At 37.4% G+C, this 21,612-nt stretch overlaps 1 protein-coding gene across 1 annotated transcript in view; it reads right to left on the reverse strand.

Annotated features, from left to right (window-relative positions):
- GABRG3 (gamma-aminobutyric acid type A receptor subunit gamma3) overlaps nucleotides 1–21,612 on the reverse strand; it is a 288,690-nt gene that overhangs the window by 127,534 nt on the left and 139,544 nt on the right. Inside the window, 2 exon segments of the mRNA XM_066313582.1 lie at nucleotides 7,085–7,167; nucleotides 9,456–9,676. Coding sequence (XP_066169679.1) covers nucleotides 7,085–7,167; nucleotides 9,456–9,676 — 304 coding nt within the window.

A 21,612-nucleotide genomic window follows, 5' to 3' on the forward strand; every position in this document is an offset into this window, starting at 1 on the left:
ACTAAACTTCAGATGCAGGAATAACAGCACTTTTTTTTTTCTCTGAAGCAGCTTGCCTAGAGAGTTTGTTTCATAACATGGGCATCCCATCTTCCTCAGACAATTGTGCAGGGCAAATGGATACCAAGGATCCTAGGAAGACCACTGCAAAACTGGGGTAGATTCCAGGTTCCTGGAATAGCCTACCATCAGTCCAGAGAGTCTCTGGAAGACTGTGTTGGCCCCAAAATATCATGAGTTAAGCATTTTAGGCTTCACTAATTAGCACTTGCTGTAATTTTACTCTAGGGTCTCATTTTTGCTGGAAGTAATGGCAGCTGTTCCCTCTCTAGAGGAGCCTTCAATCTTGTGGAGAAAAATTTCACTGTAAAAGGAGAGAGACATTTGGTCTGCTACCAGTACAAAACCTTCAGACAAGCTCATTGTGAGGAACTGGAGCATGGGATATTACAAGAATTAACCACAGCCCTCAATTCTGCCTGATCACCAAGGAGGCAATGATCAACTGCCAAGCCTGGGGAAGTTTCACTGCTTTTCTTACCAAAGAAATATCATTTATGTACTGGTGGCTATCAGATAAAATATCATATTGATTAACATTACACTTTCATTACAACATGTTTCATAAATCTGGAGCCAGCATTGAACCATACAGCCATAAATATTTTAAAAAGGTGCTGCTAATATACCTTGAAAAATGAGACACAATGCTAACAGAAACAGTAGTGCCAAAATAATACTTGCAATAGCACTACTTTGTCACAAATCTACCATGTATTTGATGTAAAGAGTATAATTTTACACGGAGTGTACTAACAGCACAGATGAATTTAACAGTTTCATAAAAATAGATCATATTTGAGAAATTAGATAAAAGTTAGCAGAACTTGCAATAAAAATTAACTTATAATAATTATTATGAGCCTTGGCTTGGTTATGAAATAGTCATAAAAATGTAAAGATACTTAATGCAGCGTCTCTTACATATTGAGAAATTTATTGAGTCGCACACAGAAAAGTAGTAGTGAATTAGTCAGTAGTGAGTAGTCAAGGAACTGGATAAATATTTGACTCCCCAGGAAATAGTACAGTACTCCCCTAGAATCCAACAGATAGATTAGATAGATAGATAGACAGATAGATAGATAGATAGATAGATAGATAGATAGATAGATAGATAGAAAGAAAGAGGATAGAAAGAGGAAAGAAAGGAAGGAAGGAAGGAAACAGAAGGAAAGACAGGAAAGGGAAGAAAAGGAGGAAAGGAGGGAGGGAGGAAAGGAGAGAGGGAGGAAAGGGAGGGAGGGAGGGAGAAAGAAAGAGAGAAAAAGAGAAAGAGAGAAAGGGAGAAAGAATTAGAGAAAGAGAAATCCTCAGGGAATTTTAAGGAAACCTAAAGAGAGTTAAAACAGAGCAAGGCACTAGCAGAATACATTCAGAAAAGCTACTGGAATGACAAAATGAAATTGCATAACATTATCATCTGTTTTAAATTCACTGTATCCTGATGTAGTAGGTACCTCAGGAAAAAATGCTTAGAAACATTAATGCTCACAGTTTAACAAAGGCAAAGATCCCTACAGAGTCACACATACCTCATAAATCTTTGGGATGATCAAATTTTCTTTGAAGATTGTCTTGCACACTAGCCAAGCTATTTGAAAAAATGTGTGATTAAAACAGTTTAAAAGAGGAGAAATGAAATAAGAAGATATAGAACTGCCTGTGTAAGAGGAGAATTAGCAGATGAATAGGAGGAGGGATGTGTCACAGATATACTTCACATATTATGCTCATTAATTGGCATATATGACAAAAATCATATGCTAAATACAGAGCTTGGGAGGAAACTTCAAAGGACAAATTTTCCATAAATATATTTTACTTCCTCTTTTTAAGACCTCTCTCTACTGACTGTTCTCTGAAAAAGACAGTCTACTGAAGAGAAGGATGGATGCATGCTAATATTTCTACCTTACTAGAAGAGGAAAAAGCTACAATAGGTAAAATATGCTCATTACAAGAACTGGTTCAAGAATTCCATTGATGCCCCATGATCTGCCTCTGTCCATTACAGAGAGCACAGACGGAAATTCTGATCTGTATTAAAAATCTTTCTGCACATTACAGTGCTTTCCCAGAATCTTTAATGAAACTCCTCTTGAGATATGAACATTAAGCTGTGCTCCTTCTGGCCTGCTCTTCATCAGAAGTAAATTTCTGCCCTCAGACTGTATTAATGACTCTGCTGATGACAAAGGAGATGAAACAAAGCACAGCTCATTCCACAAAACCAGCATTTACTTTCCTAGGATAGGAGAAACATATTAAAATGGGTGATGACAGCTAGTTGTGTTAGAAATTAATGATACAAGGCTTAAAGTACTGATTGCATATCCATAAGAGGTTTCATGTTCTAAGGGGGAACATTTGATTGAACTGAGTTTATATTTAGAAAAATGGGTTCTGTTCCTTTCAAGCACTATGTTAGATTTGGATTAATTTCTTTGAAAAGCATTGCACATTTTCTTCCTTTCCCCCCTCCCTGCAATACTTGGCATGCTTTTGTATGCCACTTAAAAAAAAAAAAAAAGCCAAAAACTAACTTTCAAAAGGCAAAAAATATTTGATTTAAGTCCTGACTGAACAAAATGCACTATCCATAGCTGGAAATCTTGCTTTCTTGTAATTTTAACTGAACTAAAAATCATAGAATTCTTTGTGAACCTTTGTATATGTATTTTGGTGTTTGCAGTAAGAATGGCATTCTGGGCATGCCCACCATTTCCTGTCCTGCAGCAGTCCTCCAGTAATGGGCAGCTCAGGACACTAGACCTTCTCACCAGGGAGAACATCAGTAATTATCTACAAAACATGCCATAATTCCCATTGTCTAAGTCAAGGATGCTTTTAAAAATTAATAACTGTATCTGCAGTTTGATCAGAACAGCAGCAAGAAAATTAAACCAGTGAATACCCATAGATCAATTTGGTCACTTTTCTTTCTGGCATCTGGCACTGCAGCTCAGTATTACTGCATCTGGCAAAGCCCCAGGCATGGCCTTACAGATTGTGTCAGACCTCAGGTATGCAGCAAGCACAGACTCCCACCATAAACCTCCTTGGACTAACTGAAAAGTTAGTTGACCTGACGCTCCAGACTAGGGGTAATGGGTTTGTCATATTCATTTTGGCATGGCTTTCATATGCTGTCACCTGAATGAATGTCAAGTTAATCTGGAGCACACATATGGGGAGAGGAGGTGAAGTTTCTGCTGGTCTGAAAAAAATGAAGACCCCAAACAGTTAACTGTTACTCAGCTTTGAGTGCAAACATTCTCACATTATCTTGCAGCAGGCTTAGCATGTCCTCCCAAATTAAGAAAATCCAGAACATTCACAGTCTCAGTCGTGACTGAGAAAGGAAAACTAAAACCATGTAAGCTAGCTAGAAAACAGTCACATGATAACTCTAATGCTGAAGAGTTCTTTCAAGTAGCTTATCCATACAGTCCCTTTTTCCTGCTCTTAATCGGTAATGCTCTTAATCCCTCAGAATAAAAAAATAGTGGCCATTACTACAAAGTGATCTTCTTACACTTGGTAACTCCCAATGTATTGTTGTTCTAGTGCTTTGTCCAAACACTTTTGTTATAATATTTGAGCACTCACAGTTCCCTATAGAAGGAGTTTCACAATTCATGTGCTTAACTTTTCATTCACAGTCTGCCTTTTGTTGCTTGTGTCTTATTTATTTGTTCTTGTGCTGACATCATCCTTCAGACAGAACATCTCCTTTCCTGAAGTTTATGTGAATCCTAACTACCTCAATAAACTAAATTTTATGGCAGCATCCTAAGAGTATTTCCAAAATGCTCAAATTGATGCTGAATAGAGATAACCACGACAGTTTAATGTGCTGTTGGAGTGCCAAAAGCAGCACGGCAGCCTCCCTTCGCTCAGGAGGATAAATTAACCCAAATGAAGAATGACAGTGACAGAATATTTTTACACAACTGCATACAGTACTTTAAAACCATATAAAGAAAGAGTGATCATATAGAGCAAAATCTATCCAAGATTGCTCCACTTCAATCAAGTCACAACATTGATTCTTTCTTCACATTTACAGGGAAATGCACATTCATACCATGCCTTGTTGTAGCTCATTAGTGAGAAATCCTTCTTGGCACATGTGGTTGATCAAACCAATCTGGTGCATGGAACAGACACAAGCTGTCTCATGGCACAGCAGCCCTGCATTATGTTACTGGGATCAACATTTCACATAAGCAGTGTGCTGAGTGCACATCTACATAAGGATAGAAACTACAGACACACACTGACCACAAGGCCTGATATGCCAGATGAGTCATCTCACTCATCATCTCACCCCACACACGAAACCTGCACAGGTCAAAGAGCTTCAGATTATTTCAATAATTTTTAAGTCTCATAAAATAAACTAGAGAGCTCCAGGAACTTGTCCAGGAACAAGATTCTCTGCAGGAAGGGGTAACTACTGTTTTGGTAACTACTGTTAGCAAACTGAGATGGGTCCTTTTTATAAGCCATTGTCTTCTCCTTACTCATCCTGAGAACAAGGTGAAGTAGAGCTCTGTATTCCCTCTGAAGGAGCATCAATTGTCCCCCGAGTAACAACAGGGTTAGGGTGCAAATTAGCTGGCACTAGAAGTAAATATTCTAGACAAAATTTAGGATGAGTTTCATATTTCTGAAATATCAAGGGAAATTTATATAAAAAGACAGAAAATTCAAATATTAAACTTTATCTGTGTGTAGGTGTGGGGAATATTTCCTGAAACTTGTGCTTCTTTGTGCCTGCCTAGAGTGGAAACTACAAAGATTTGTCTGTTTGTTGAGGACCAAACAGAAGGGATGAAGGGGGAAGCAGAGCTGAGCTGTGAATTCTACAAAGGTTTTTATTTTATTCAAAGACATACATTTTGGACTCCCTAATCAGCTTGTCCCTTCAGAAACTTGTCACAGAAGGCAGTAATAAATCATTCAGGCATTCACTTCATGAGTCCCACTGAGTGCTGTCTAGCTAGTCTGCTATGAATGCACACAAGACCGAAAATGAAAGTGTGTTATGTAACAAACTAATAATACAGGAGATATCCTGTATGATAGTAATAGCAGAGCTAAAACTTCAGGAAAAAAATGCAATTCAGTATGAATCTAAAGAAATAAACCCTTGTTACTAACATGACCAAAAGGTTGACAAAACTATAAAACATTATTTTAACATTCCTCTACAGGATCCCCCATCTGGCAAGAAACTACAAAGAACACACACAGAAACTGCAACACATTAATATTCTGCTTCATCCTATGCAATCTCCATCTCCATAGACAGCAGTACACTTCTGATGGCAATACATGTGTATTCCAAGGTCAGAAGTATTCTGAGCTAATAGATCAAAATTAGGGGGAACATTTACAATACAAAATGTATTTGGAACTTTGCCATGGAGCAGAGTGTGCTGAAGTACTGACTGATATCCTCTCTCTTTCAATAAAAAACATAGAGCAAAACTTGCATTTAGCAACTGTCTAGCTATTACGGAATGCAAGGTTTGAAGTGACTTCCTATTTATTAGAGTTCACTTTCTTTGGATATTGCTATCACAGGATAAATCAAATTTTTGTCGTAGCTTTACTTAGTATTTTTGGGCTTAAAACTTCTAGTAGGTTTCCATAGGTCTCTGGAATTTGATTTTTAAATTCACACACCTTTCTCAGCACTTCAACAAAACAATATCAGATTGCCACAAAAGCAGTTTTATCTAGTAACTAAAGATAGTTGAGGGGGCATAGAGTTCAGTGACAAGTGCTCATTAGCAGGAAAGCTCCTTCAGGAGCTATCTGCCTCTTGTTCAACTGAGTATGCACACATTACACACACCCAAATTAAACACACAGTTGTATATTTCTGCCCAGGTTCACTTTTCTATTTCATAAAAAATAAAAAATGGAAACATAGTGATAGAATTTTGGAGGAAAGGGACATATTTACATGAGAGTTTTCAAAAAAAAAATTCCTGGGTAAAAAGAAAAATACATCTTGGGTCAGAAATTCAAATCTGTTTTCCCATTGTGGATCACTATTTGTATAGTGTTTATAAACAGAAATCAATAACATCATAATAGCATATTTATTGAAATGTGTTATTCTTCTATCACTTTAAAAGGCATTAGGGAGATGATCTTGTTTCTAAATAGATGGACAAAACAATACATTTTCCTTTCACTTTCTGAAGAACACATATCCTGAATCTTACAGATTGTCAAGATTAAAATCTTTAGTGGAGATCCTTTTAAAATGTTTTTAAAACCTTTGCATTATGTGACTTTGGATTACAAAATGGTGCAGGTGTTCTCATGAGCAGACAGCTCTCAAGCTTTTTCAAATGAATCAGCATGAGAGTAACTTCTCACAGTAATGTTGGACCTCAAAATTAACTCACCGGACATTTTCTTTTCATACATTTCCCCATGTATGTTTTTTCTGTTAGGAAAGCTTCAAATATGCCAGCAACACAACATAGAACACAACACTGGGACTTCTGGAAAAGCTGAGCAATAAAAGGAAAATGAGATTTCCTGTAGCTGCACCATTTACTTTTACTATGAAACAGAGAGGCATTACCAGGCTACGTGCTATAAACTCAGATGTTCAGAGATTGCTGGCCATGTCCCCATGCTGTGCACCTCCACCAGAAAACTGAAGTCTTAATTCTCATTTGTCTCAGTGTCAAGTGACTGTATAAATTTTCATTGCACAGACTGGTATGAATATATGCTGAGTTTGTGACTGAAGTATAAGCTAAAAAGACTGGTTATAACAAAAATAACAGAGTAAATCTGCAGGAGATTTCATGTCGTAAGTCCATTGATCAGAAGTGCAAGAGAGAAAACCAAAAATTCCCTAAATATTTGAACAAACCTAAACTTCATATACCAGTTATGAACAATTGACCAACCTGACAGAAATCAGAATTAAGCTCCTGCCCCTACATATGAGTCATATACAAGAATAAGGCATCAAAGCAGCACTTACAGCTGGAGAATATCAGAGGACATGAATGTTCATCCATGGGGAAGTTGTGCAGCTGCAGCTGGCACTCAGCATTGATGGTAAGCCTGTGAAGAAACCAAGGGTCTCTTACTATGTGCCAGTACAGGGAACAGCCAGAGGAGGAGGCAGGGTAATCTTAAGCATCATGCAAAAATGCTTTGATATTTATAAGTCAGGCCTGAAAGGAAAGAACTGTATTTGCAGATTGTCCCTTGCCTATTTAAGCCTGATACAAAACAATGATAATTATCTTAAATAATTTCAAACACATCATCAAGACTTTCTGGATCCCAGGAAATCTCTCCATACGTGTTTGTCTAGTCAATTCATCATTGAATGTTCTGGGATAAAAACAACTATTCTTTACAAAAGTAACAGGAAATATGGCTCGTGTGGTATGCAATTCCACAAAATTAGAACTTCAGAGAGAAAATTATAAAAATATTCTCCATGTGTCCTTACAGTGTGAAATTAAAATTCTTTCAATTTCTTCAGACTTTCTCCAAAACTTAGTAAATCTCTACATCCCATTCTATATTGTACAGATGCAACAGACAGATCAGCAGAAACATCTTCATCCCTACCTGAAAGCTGGTTTTACATGACATCCCTAACACAAAGTATACTATGAACACAGCCAATTTAAAAATTACCAATAAAAATCAATACTTTCCAGTCTAATAGCTTACAAAGTGAATGTACTTACTCAGGGAAATTGAATTAAGTGCTACTTTATCGTACAGTGGTTTTTAAAAAATACTACATAGTTTAATGACAGAATTCATACATGTGGGCTATGTGGGTTTTTCCTCTTGGAAACTAAATAAAAAGATTAAAAACTCTATGGTGAAAGCTTTGTGTCTCAGATGCAGGATGGCTCAGAGAAAAACTTTCTTGGAAAAGGTCCCCTGTGAGGCATTCAGTAGCCCCATTGCACTGACACTAGAAGAGGATTTGCAGTGTTGCAGCAGGAGAGCATTCATGCTCTAAAAGGGGCAGAGAAGATGGAGAGGTATGGAGCATGACTGAACCTTGTACACTTTCTCCTGTGCACGTAACACCCATCAACACCTGACAGCACCAGGGCACACACTGGCTACCTCTTCTATGTCATACCAATTCTGACACTTAAGTCAGATAAATTTGGTTTGAAATACGGAGTGTTTACAATGAGCAACAATCATTCTAAGAGCTTTTCTTGTGTAAAAAGGAGGTTGACCTGAGTGATCAAAAAGGTCTCAAAACATCTTTCACAAAATAGAAATGCTCATTCCAATGGGTCAAGTTTTAACTTACTTTTAGCTGTTTTAGACAAGTTTTGTAGTCCATTAAACAAATAGTTTCTTTTCTGTATGTAAGGTATGTAAATCTCAACTACTATTAGGTGAGTTACTTAACTTGGCCTGCAATACTGAAACTTAGTAGAAATTTAGTAGAAAAAACCCCAACAAAACACCTAACCAAATTCCCTTCAGAAAAAACCCCAACAGCCCTACCACAAGAATATTGGAGCTGACACCTTAGCCCCCAAACTCTCTAGCTAAAGGCAACTGAAATAAGCAAGAGCTCTTCACAGAAGAGCAAGCCTAAGAAGAAAAGGGCACTAAAAATACCAAAAGCTTTTGCAGATATTTATTGCCTTTCTTATTTTTTCCAAAGACTTTGTATTGGAGCCCAACAGCAGTTGCAAGCATGATCAGCCCTCTCAGTTGCACTGAGAAGAAAATGTGGCGTGAAAGGCATGTCTCTGAAACTTGTGGAACATGGCTTATGGCAAAACTCCCTTCTGAACAACTCATGTCTTCCAAAAGTAAACATATTTTGATTTCCATAGGCTTTTTAAAATGCAAATATATACAGTATTTCTAGTACCATATAGTTGATTTTATCACAAAGATTAGAAAACTGTAAAAGCCTTTCCTCCAGCAATTCACCCTTGTGATGAGATGTGACAGACTATCTTTCAGCATGACTTACTTGAAGAATAAAGTATTGGCATTAGTGTGAATCTAAAAATGTTTTATCCAGCCCTGCATCTAACTCCAATCAAAAAGGCTTTTAACAGGTTTTATGGGACTACATATTCCCAATTTTATTGCAAACAATAAAAAGGCCGGCTTGTACAATTTAGACGGACTTATTTCCTATTTCTCAAGGTCTCTTCCTTAGAAATACATGACTTTGTTTTTTAAACTTGGTAGTACTTATGCCTGAATAATTAAATATTTGTAAAGCATGAGCATGTATGCATCAGAAGAAAACAGCAGAGGAGAGCAAAGATATTGCTGAAAATTATTATTAATACACCAGAGGTGGGAGAAGCTTTCAGCCCTGCACCGTGACAAGGGCTCACCTGAGGGTGTACAAGATCTTGCCATCATTCCATATGCGGAGGAGCTGGTTGGGGGTGGTGATCCAGTGAGCCTCTGCTGTCTTTGAGTTACGAAATATCGTGTCTGGGATCCAGATCAAGCCAACCATGTTGCTGTTCAGAGTCAGTATTTTCATGGTGCTGTTGAAACGAAGACGGCTGTCTGTCCATGTCTGGGCAAAAAATATATCAATTTGATATTCCTGCAAAGAAAGCATGATACATCAATTGGAATCAGTTCTACACTGCACACCACCTGGTGTTTGATTAGGTCTTTTCTGGTGCAGATCAACAGAGTACGTTCTGGCCAATGGAGCTATTTTTTCTTTTTCTACTGCCTCGGGAATTTTTTTTTCCCATCTTTTTTTCACCCTTTTATTTTTATGTCTAGCTGCTTAACGAAAAATGCCAAACATCTCACATTCCATTGGTCCTGTGCTGTAACAATTTCAGCATTAGCACATTCTTTTTCATTTTTTCTGAAAAGTCACAGCCAGAAAGTATAATTTACAAAGTCTTCTTTGTCATGGGACTGATAAGAGACAATGAAGCATGAACATTTGTAAACTGGAGAAGTATGAACAACACACATAAGCTAGAGAATGGCAAATTCCTCGGATTATAGCAATGCTTTTTAGGGAAGAGGTTGTGTAAATTCAATAAATTAAGTTTTCCATTTGCTACCAATTGTTCAGCCACTCTTTCTAAGGACACACTGCAGCAGAATGAAAAGGCAGGTTTGTGCCCCTTTACAGACACCTCATGTACACCTGATGCTAAGAGCTGAACACTCATCCCTGAATATGGTAATACCTTAACTTATATGAAAATTGTCCTTCCATTGTCCTTCCATGTTTTACTACTCTGTTTCTGTTGGTAAGCCATCATAGTTCATATAAACGCAGAAATTAAAGTACACATGGACAGAAAAATTATATGGATGAACATATAAACACACTGGTTTATGCATTTAAGACCCCATGGAAGAAATTGTATTTTAATTTCGTATTTCAATTGTGAATTCAAGCCACTGGAGGCTGGAAAAGGTCATGTTTCATTTGCTTGTGGTACTCTTCCTCTTTTCATAGAATAAAAAATGAAAAATAGACTACTCTAGTTTTGAACCTCAGGGAAACAGCCATCTGAGTCTGCCATGCAATACCCTCTCAATATCACAGGGCTGGCTGTGACAGAGATGACATTTGCTGATGTGGCACAGTCTCTGCTCTATAACAAAGGATAATACAGGGCTTGGGAATAATCCGAATGAAAACATCTCTTTAGGACCCCTGGTAGATAGCCACTCCTGGAATATCTGAAAAAAGGATGATGAGGGCTATGTGTAAAGTCTAGTATGTCTTTGACAACTCTGAATTTGCTTTTATTTCATTTCTTTCTGGCTATTGTTTCAATACAGTATTATTGGGCTGGGGTTTTTTTGGTTTTTTTTTTTTTTTTTTTTGTTTTTTTTTGGGTTTTTTTTTTTTTTTTTTTTTTTTTTTGTTTTTTTTTTTTTTTTTGGTTGGGGTTTTTTTGGGTTTTTTTGGTGTTTTTTTTCTTTTTTTTTTTTTTTTTTTTTTGACAGTTAGTAGAGCATGCAGTCTGAATTGAGGACAGAGCTCTTGCTAAGAGCCACCTGTTTCTCCTGTGCTATTACATTTTTGGCAGGCCATCCCTTCAAAGCTGATGTTATAACATCAGGAAACCTAATTCATTGGCACTGTAATCCAAGTCCAAAACACACTAACACACTCTGGGCCTCTCATCTGTAGATGGTAAATGATCAAAAGGCGCATTAAGTGGTGCTAGCATGTATCCAAACACCATGTAGTAGAACACTTCAGGAATTAAAGACTAGGCACCAACGGTATTAAGGACCATTTTCCTTCAGAGCTTATCTCACTATTATTTCTCCTTGTACTATTCCCTGCTTTATCTTTGCAGGGAAGATGACAGATTTGAATCTGAAAAGACTTTTCTTTCATATGGATGACATCTCCACAGATCTGAAGGATGTAATGTAATGTACACAGTGTACCTCTGTTATTCAGAAAGAACATCCTTAATGCACCAGGTTTTAGATGCCAGAGCACTGATCTTCTTTCTTTAGGTCAATTGAATTTTAGCCTTTGAAAGTCTAGTGAGAAGAGTTTGGCACATTCAGCTGCTGTAGAGAGGAATATGCCAGACATGTCTATGGATTTCTCCAAGTGCTGAGAGAGTAGAGTTGCTTTTCCTAGCCCACATGTGAAAGTCTGTATTTATAGGAACAAAGACCATTTGTACACAGCTGGCTAATGACAGTGCTGTCTTTTTACAGGACAAGTTTCTGCATGATATTTGTATTTGAGCTTATTTTTTATGAATGCTTCATTTTGACTAAATTTAGGCGTAACCATAATTCTTTTCTAGTATATCATGCATATTTAATGATTTTTAGGATTTAAGATATTCAGGACTTCTGCCCTGCCAAAAGAAAAGAAAGACCCTGAGCTACTAAATACATTACCCTGAGAAGGTATGGCAGCTAGATCTGAGCAGAGTGGGCCAGAGGAGCACTATAAATGTAACATTGTGGTTTCTATTCCAGTAAACTACTCTGGTTAAGTGGATTACACTGCCCCAGAAACAGGGTCATACTAACACCACTGTCCAATTCCTGTTCTGCATCTTTATTATTTATTACTGCATCTATAACGTGCCACCAATGATCATTATTCAAAATATCTGTCCAATGGGCCACTACCTTTCCCTTAATAAAAAAATTTCAGCTCAAATTAAACAACAGTTCCCAGATCTTCTGCATTAATTAATTCTGAAAAAACCTGCACTTTTCTTTTGGCAATCTGAGATGATGAAAAAAACCCCAATATTTTTAAAAGAAAATTCATTAAAGTTGGTTTAAGTTAGTTGCATTGACTTTTTAAACATTTTCACCCTTTTTTCTTTAAAGCATTTACAGTGCTCAGAATGTACAAATTACAAAACCAAAATTTTCCCAGTAAAAAACTCCATACATTTCCATTTAATATCTGAATTGAGATTCTCACCATTAATCCCTTTTAGAAGTGAATGTGATATGAATATATCCCTTACATTAATCTTTGTAATTTCTTCACCTTTAACCAAGCAAATAATGGGGTATGATATTTATATAGTCACTCTACCATGAAGGAACAGAAGTCACTTTTGAAGTGTCAGTTCTCCACTTCTAATGGTTCTAAGTCTATGCATATATCAGAAAATTACCTCTATCTTCACTGACAACAGATACTCCATTCCAAGTGAAGTCAACAGCTTCCATACAGACACTGTTTTGCACAGAGCTGGTACAGTGATCTCTAGCACACAGCATCAAACAAACTGCCAGAAGAAAGGTTTCTTTGTCGGTGTTACAGACAGGTCAATATCACATGATATCAGAAAGTAATACTCTTCATTTGCCATTTTAGACCTTTATGAAATGTAGTGACTGCACTACTGGACATTAGGGTTCCATCACGTGATGCCTCACATGAAACTTCTTTTTTTTTTTTTTTTTTTTTTTTTTTTTTTTTTTTTTTTTTGGCAGCAACTACTGAATACTACATTGAACAGAAGAAGAAGTGAAAACCAGCAAAATTTTAAACAAGATTTCTTCCTAGCAGCAAAAAAAGTAAAATACATTCTATGTGAAATACTGAGGTCGTGTATAGTAAAGTGTTCTTCCACTAAGTTTTCTTGTCTTAATGGCACCTGGTTTACCATACTACCTAAACAGACCCAAGATTTTCCTACTTTTGCCACACATTGACACAGTGCCTGGATGCATTAACTGAAGCTGCACTCCAGAGAAGCCAAACTTTGAAAAAGGTATTCTCCTTGAGAAGAAGGGACAATCCTAACAGGAGAAATAGATCTACATGTTAACATCAAGATAAATTCTAGGGAAATCTAACTTCCTTTAGTATGTCCATAGACATACTTCTGAGATAATATTAAATTTTAATGATGAGAAATCCATTCTAAATCTAATTGATAGAAGTATAATTTATTATCAGTTTTAATCGATTAAATTTTGCTTGTTCTTAAAAGTAAATTCATAAACCATGCTACATGTTAAATTCCCCACTCTTAAAAACTCACTGAAGTGCAAACTTTTTGAGGATTCTACAATCTGTTCAAATCTGATTACATAAAGATACATTTTATTAAAAAGTAAATAATTTTAGGAAATTTCAACAAATATGAGCATGTTTCCTAGCTGAAGACTCCTGACCTAAACAAATACTCAGCTGAATTGATAACCACACAACATTAGACTTTTTAGAAAATACTTTTAGAAAAGATTATCAGTATTTTTTACTCTTTCTGGAAAGAGTAATGTTTCCCAGTAAAACTATAACAGTTTATTTGCATTTTGTTGGATCTTACGAAAATATAAATATGAAAATGCCTCATTTCTGGCAGCTAGAGTATCTTTGTGAGAAATGTCTTTTTTTTTTCTTTATTACTCTCCAGTGTTGTTGCATAGCTACTTATGACCAAAGAATTTCTCATCAGTACTTTTTTGCAAATTAACCTTAAATGAATGCATCATCTTACACATTTCATCATGTAAAGAGACAGATTGTTCTACTTGCAAGGCTTCTGTTTGCAAGAAACACTCAATATCATCTGAAAATTATAAATGACATTGTGTCACTGAAAACCTCTGTAACACCTCCTATGAGGTTACCTTTGAAAATGAGATTATAAATTGACACCTGACAATGCTCACATACCTTCCAAAAGTAACTCCTAATACCAGGAAAACATATTCTGATCCTTTTCCCTGTGCAGTATGCAAGTAACTGTCTCATGTAGAACATTTCTTCCCATTCAAATTTTATAAGTTCTCCTTTAAACCTTTAAATCTGAAACATTGGCTGAGAGAAATGACTGAACGAGACAAGGAAAATCAGATGGTATTTTTCTGTTACATTGTTATGTCAAGAACAAGAAACTAAAGACAATTTTACCTTCTTAATTCTCACTGATTTGTGGACAGGAGATATAAACCAGATTCAGAATCAGTATTATCTGCAAATAGCTGCATATAGCCAAAATTCCAACTACTTGATTTTAGCTTTTTAGTTTTTTTTTTTTTTTTTTTTTTTTTATTTTTTTTTTTTTTATTTTTTTTTTTTTTTTTACGCACATTTGAAGTATTCCTAATGTTGTTTCATTAGTGCTTTGAAAATAATCAAGAGTCAGCACTGAACTATTTGCCCTTTAACTGTGTAGGAATGATTAATGATTTGGAACACCTTGAAAATGCCACTGTCTTAAGTCATCTGTAGTTGCAGAGAAAAAATATATGCTGTTCAACAAAGTCTTCAATTGTTTTCTCAGTCTAAAGAGTAGCTAACCAGTTGTTGGTAATACATGCAGCTTTTTCTCCTACCATAATGTCTCATTTTAATTCTGAAAAATATGATTTAATAAGCTTTCACAGTCAGGTAATGGATGTGAATGACTACAGATAATAGTGTGGTATTCCTTTGTTGCTTCTGCTGCAGCCTTCTCATTTTCTGCATTTTCAAAATTCTTCATGACAACAGCAACATCAAGAGACCTGTCCTTAGAAAAAAATGCAAGAATTTCTTGCATGATACTTGCCAGTTGTTTTTTTTTTTTTTTTCCTATTGCCTACTAGGCGATTTTGAGGGGTTTTTTCATCTTAGAACCTGTATCTTGATTGGTGATAGAGTGAGAAATTATTAAAGCTGTTACTAGCATTTGTGTGAGGCTGGTACTCAATCAACTGAAAATAGCTTCATAATTATGGTCCAGTTTAGATTACAGTAATTCTGTGCCCTTCCACACCCCTTGTGTAACATGCCAGCACACCACAACACACTACAAACACTGTCTGCAGAAGCTTGGAACTAGTCTAAGAAACTGTGTAAGGGATAAAATCTCCCTTAGTTACCAAACGGCTGGGTTTCACTGAAGTGGGAAATCCCATTTCTAAGTCTAAAACTGTTCTGGAAATAAGTGTTAAACTGCTTTTACACTGCAGTCCGAACTATTCGGTAAGAAGTATGCTTAAAAAAACTGAATAATGGTGGAACGCATTATGTCTAAATTGTCACAGAAATGTTAAGCTTTATGGTTTAAAAGAGAATAGGGAACGGGCTGCTCAGGGAAACAGGAGAAAAATGGGAGTAAATCTCTAAAGACTGGGAGTCTCACCCTTATTGCCCTCAGCCATAGACCACACGTGAACACACCAGGAACATTCTTTCTTTATGCCCCTGTCATGCTTGGATTAGAAGTACAAATACTGTGATACTGTGTTTTAATAGAAAATGTCCCAAATTTAAAGTGACACTCATGATGTCTGTTTATTTAGTCTGCAATTTGATGCACTTGAGAACATTGAAAGTGAGTAATCTCTTCAGAGTTTGAAGGTCATTTTCAATAAAAGCATATTTTTTCCAGCCCAGCTCACCACTAAAAGGAAAGTTCAATCAACAACAGAACTGTCAAAATTATCCTTCAAAGGGCTGCCTGATTGATTCAGCTGCATATTTAGTTGTGTGACAAATGAGTGAAATAGAAAATGCTCCCTGAAATATGGGATGAGTGGTTCTCTCTTCCTCAACCAGTACATTCACATGTCTGATATCAAAACAGAGAGCAATTCTCTTAAGATCAGCCCACATTCAGCTTCCCTGATTTATTGCATCTTACCCTGGGCTAGAATGAGGATAGAACTGTCCCCTGTCCATCTTATGAACAGACTTTTGATAATTTGAAGAGGCTCCTTGATCATACCTCTTTTTGGTATTGATGGAAATAAGCCATTCCACAGCAACTGCCACATGATATGTGCTGATCGTTCATCAGATAGCATGCTGTATGGATTATGAAAAGTCAGGAACTACAGTGATCTCAGGGGACCTCCAGAAGGCTTAAAAAGTTAAGCTTTTAAGCTTGACAGCTTCTGTTTGGGTTTGCACCCTATGTGCATCTTGCATTCTAATTTGAAAAATTGGTAAAAACCTCTCAGATACCGTGTGGAAAGGAACTGAAAGAAATGGAATGGTCTACCAATGGAAACCTTTAGTCTCATTTTGTGGAAATAGTGCAGAAAGAAATAAATTATATCTACTGGATAAAACACAGTAAAATAGTGTATTTCATATTCAGTGTACTTTCAAGCTCTTGTGGTACCAAGACTAACAAATGCCTTCTGTGAAGACAGTAATTCTCACATCAGTCCTGAAAGTTTGCCTTGCTTTCAGCAGAGCTTGGGATGAGTGGAGTTGTACCATTAGAGCTGCATGTAGCTTTTCCCTGGAGTTGGAAAATCTCTGCCAGGCCAGAGCTTTGTGTTTCCAGAGGCTGCTCAGGAGCTAAACAGGGAGGTATTTACTTCACACTGCATACAACACCGGGTTTGCTGCCCAAGAGACAGAACAGGGATCACCTTCCCATTCTCCACCAATGTGCTTTGTATCCACTCTCTGTGATCTTGTTCCCTTTCCAGATCCTAATTCCTAATAGCCTCTGTTCAGAGTGGAAGAGTGGGTAACACGTTCCCACTTTTAGATTTTTTTCTCTTCTTAATACGAATTTATCTTTCCCATCAGTGTTAAGGCTACACCTTCAAAAGATAGTCAGAAGAAATAGATGAAAGATTAGGTTTACAGTGGTAGTAAAATATGTAAGTTTGAAAACTTTCCAAACTGTTTTATGTGTAGAAACACTTTTGATAACTTGCTCTTTTGTGAGAATTTGCTTTGGTACTTCATAGTGTTACAAGCATCATGGTTCCATGGAGAAAATACAATGAAAGAAGCAAAGTCAAAATTGAGATTGTCACCGCAGATATAAGGGCTATTCAAGTTAGCAATGTCAAAATATTTCAGCAAGCGGCACCAATCATCTCCATAGCTGAATGCTTTGAGTCAAAAAAAAAAAAAAAAGAAAGAATGCAAGCAAGCAAGCTTTTCTTATCACTGACTCAGTAGGAATCTTGGAGCAAGGGAAATGGAAGCTCACCTTCTTCACTGTAGTATTGCCTCCTGCCTGCTTCAGAAGGTTGCTTCACTGATTTCCTGCTATTATAAAGAGGGAAAGACAGCTAACTTCACACTAGAAAGAAAGCATGTAATTATCATTTAGCATTTCCTTTCTCTGAGAAAACATTTGTCTGTCTCACTGTGCCTATTTTGGCTCTTTGAAGGCTAGCTCCAGCCCAGCTATATTCCAGATAAATTCTTACATTCAGTTACAGGAAGAGCCGGAGATTTTGTCTTGGCCCATCCCCTGACATCTCTTCATTACTTCTCTTCACATTGATGGATTATCTCTTCTGCTTCAATCAATCATTTCATAGTCAGAAACACAGCATGAAATTAGAAAGAATGCATTTCAGAAAATCAGCTGTAGCTCTGTTCTCTCCCCTTTTGGTGGAAGACTTTTTGAACATTACTGCTTCCTATTTCTTTTTGGAGTCTTCTGTTGGCTTCTGTTGTTCTTAAACCATTCCCAAAGACATCCTGATTGCTGTGATCATGCCAGAAGTGCATTTCCACAGCCTCCTCTCTTCATGTGTCAGGGTTCATGTCCTGTTGCAGACTGTGCCTGATAAGAAGCTTTGCCTTCAATGAGACATAATTGTATATACTTTAAATTGGGCTGCTTTAGAAGAAAAGGTGTCCAAAGCATGCAAAGAAGTGCAGGGGATGCACATGGCAGTGTGCAGACTTTTCATCACTGTTATCTGGTGAGCACTGTAAATCAAAATGCTAATCAGAGTAGTCCTTCCTAAGATTGCTGCTGGAAGGAACAATGTTTTTGGGATTGACAGAGAAAGTACAGCGCTCACTCTGACCTATACTTTAAGGCTTTACCGAGACAGCAGTCAGGATGGAGAGAGAGAGAGAGATTCCAAATGCATAATTGAAGAAACCAAGGTTGTTAACTCAAGAATTTAGTAACATAAATGCACAAGGACAAGCTTAACTCCTGTGGAAATAGTAAAGGAATAAAGACTAATAATCCCTGATCAGAAGAAACAAAGAAAGAGAAAATTAAAAGTCTATGAATGTAGGTTAATGGCTCTACTTTATATAATAAAGTACACTATCCAGGTCTCCTAAGAATACTTGATATCTGAAAAATTTATAAAATTACAAAGATATTAAATAGTATTTACATATTACAACAGAAGATGTACCAACTTTATAAACCTAGTTCTTGAAGCATTATCTTATTCAAAACAGAAGCTAAACGGTACTTTTCACAAAAACAAATGCATTCTCAAAGACTGTACACAAAAAGATTTTATGCTCATTTTCTCTGCATTAAATAGGTTTTTTCAATGATGGAAAGAGTGCCTTTTAACCAAAGAAGTGCAAGAATATTTTGCAACATCCTTTACACCATCACCAACCTGGAAAAGAAGAGGTTACTGTGATGTTTTTACATATATTGTCACTCTTAGCACAAGAACAGTTGTAAAGGAATGGGAGACATGGGAGTCATGAAAAAAACAGACACTCAGAGCAGAGGGTCAGGTACAGTGATGGTCTCACACAAAATTAATTCTGAGTGAGAGAAAAGTTGGTAAGGAACAATTTTTTAAGAAGGCAGGTGGGAAGACCAGGTAGGTAAGAGTCCTGTTCTACCTTTTCCCTTCCAGAGTCACTTTCAGGCTACCTCCTGCGGCCATGTTATATCTTAAGAACCCACATGCCACTTTGCTACAGAATCCAAGTGTCCCAGAAACTCTTACAACAGCTGTGGTTGGGAAACAAAAAATTATAACCTCTTTTTTCTCAGAAGCTGAGATATCGAGGGTTCTCATGTCTTTTCCAAGATTCAGGAGAGCTACAGCTCACCTGGGATTTTTCACCATTTCAAACACATCACTGAACATTTTCAAGGATCAAAATAAATAAATACATGAAATTCTGCATTTGTTCAAAAAAAACCCCACTAACTCATTGATTGCATCCCCACAGTTGAATAAAGAGAGACTACACCCATGGCTCAAGCACCACACACCCAGTCATTCACTTTATTTTACTGCCAGCTGAATTCCTTGCCCTGTCGCTCCCAAGGCAAATCTGCCACAGAAGCAGCTAAAACAGAGAAATTTAGACATACACCAGTTGGTGCCACTCAGTCTTGAGGACAAGTATTGGTCCCTGGATATCTCTGATTTAGCTGAATAGACCTACCCAGGTCACAAAGTCTAAATTTATTACAACATAAATAGGATCCAAAAGGCGAGTTTAAAACGCTGGATGACAGAAATCAGGGAAATAAATGAAGCCACAGTGAGTAAGGGAGTTATATCCTATATCCACAGGATGTGAATAGGTGTTACTCTCATTAAACAAAATAATGCACAAAAAAGCCAACTGTGCACAAAGTAGTAGAAAAAAGCTCATCTGTAAAAGCCCTAATTTGCATATGAGGGAAATGCAAATGTTTAACTGCTCTAAAAATGACTGTTTTGCCACACAGGCACAAAAAACAGTCTGTAATGAGTCTGTGTACAAACCTTTCTTGCTCTTGGCCTCCAAAGGAACCAGGGCAGCCCTGTACCCTCTGCACTGATGACTCAGGTGAAACCAGACCCTTCTCTGCTTCTGCACTACTGGGAGCACGCTTTGAGAGGAGCCTGAGACTTCATGTTCAAAATATGGAGCCCATAAGACTATGCTGGTTGCCCTAGCAGGCTGAGCCTAGCCTTCCCACATTTCCAAGCCTAAGAGCACTCCAGATCACAGATTGTCTCTTCAGAGGAAAACACAACAGACAAATATGTTCGTGCTTCACCCAGGCTTCACAACAGAAGCAAAGAGGCATTTTCATAGGATAAGTATCTGGGAGCTGATCCTTACCTCAGTTTTCTTCATCCCTTGCATTTTTTAAATTTTTTTTTTTCATTTTGATCTGGCTTTTGGCCAATTCCAAGGCCCTGAGCTCCACTGATCCAAGCAATATTTCCTCCCAAATCTTCTTGTATTGTGTGGTTTGACACTCAGAATTAGTTCTGCCTCACCATAAAACCCCTCTTTTCAAGCCGAAGTTAATCAAATTCCAGTTCCTCCTTGACTTCAGTTCATTCTTTTTTTTTGATATGAGACTTATTAGAACACCTATTGACATCGGTAATTCTTCACTGTCCCTAATCAGGGGACAAGGAACACCAGATTAAACAGCAGATGGCTGACTGCCAGTCATGGGGCTATGCAATGATGAAATTTCAGGAGCTCAGGCTGTTCCTATCAGTTTTACATAGCACATTCCTCTTATGCTCATAAACTTCATCACTCACCTATTGGGGAAATTCAAAAGGAAGCCACCAGAAATTTTCAGTACCTGCTACGATTAGGAAAAAAAAAAGGAAAAAATTAAAGAACCCCAACAAGAAATTTTAAGACCTGTCTTGAAAAGCTCATTGGAGAAAATGAAATATAGTCCTGTAAAGATGTGTAAAACAATCTTACTCCTTAAATCAGCCTTCTTCTAGCATTTCATGATTAATTCTTGATATTGGAACATAGCTTTTTACACTATATAAGAAAGAATAAAAAGGAATTATGCCACAACTTGTGAACTAGTTATACTGCCATCAATAAGAGGCAATGAATATGAGTGTAGCTGGTGTGGGAAAAATATCACTTTAAACTTTATCTCTAGTGCATCTTCACTTTGTAACTAGAAAGGAAATAGTTAAAATAGTTACTATAAATAGATGATAGCTCAAACGCTCTTGGTATGCTGTGCCTAAACCCCCCAGCGCCAGGCAGGTAATTTCACATAAGGGCAGCTGCATGTCCGACCCAGGGGAGGAAGGCACTGCATCTGTTGCCGTGGTAACCCTGCCACTCCTCCCCCTTGCTCCCCGCCCTCCGCTGGTCCCTCCCCGTTGCCGGGGGAACCACCGCACATCATTCCCTGCATCCCCCCTGCGGCCCCAGGCCCGACTGCCACCCCTCCGTCAGCCGTCAGCTCCGGACACACACTGACAGCAGCACCTGGAAATGTAGCCAGGGAGACACAGGGACAGCACCAGATTCGGAGTCAGAAGAGGTTGTGGAGGTTCTGTTTGTTTTGTTTGGACAGATTTATGCAGGGATATGCTATAGGG

Source organism: Sylvia atricapilla, chromosome 2, assembly GCF_009819655.1.
Source record: "Sylvia atricapilla isolate bSylAtr1 chromosome 2, bSylAtr1.pri, whole genome shotgun sequence".
Taxonomy (NCBI): Eukaryota; Metazoa; Chordata; class Aves; order Passeriformes; family Sylviidae; genus Sylvia; species Sylvia atricapilla.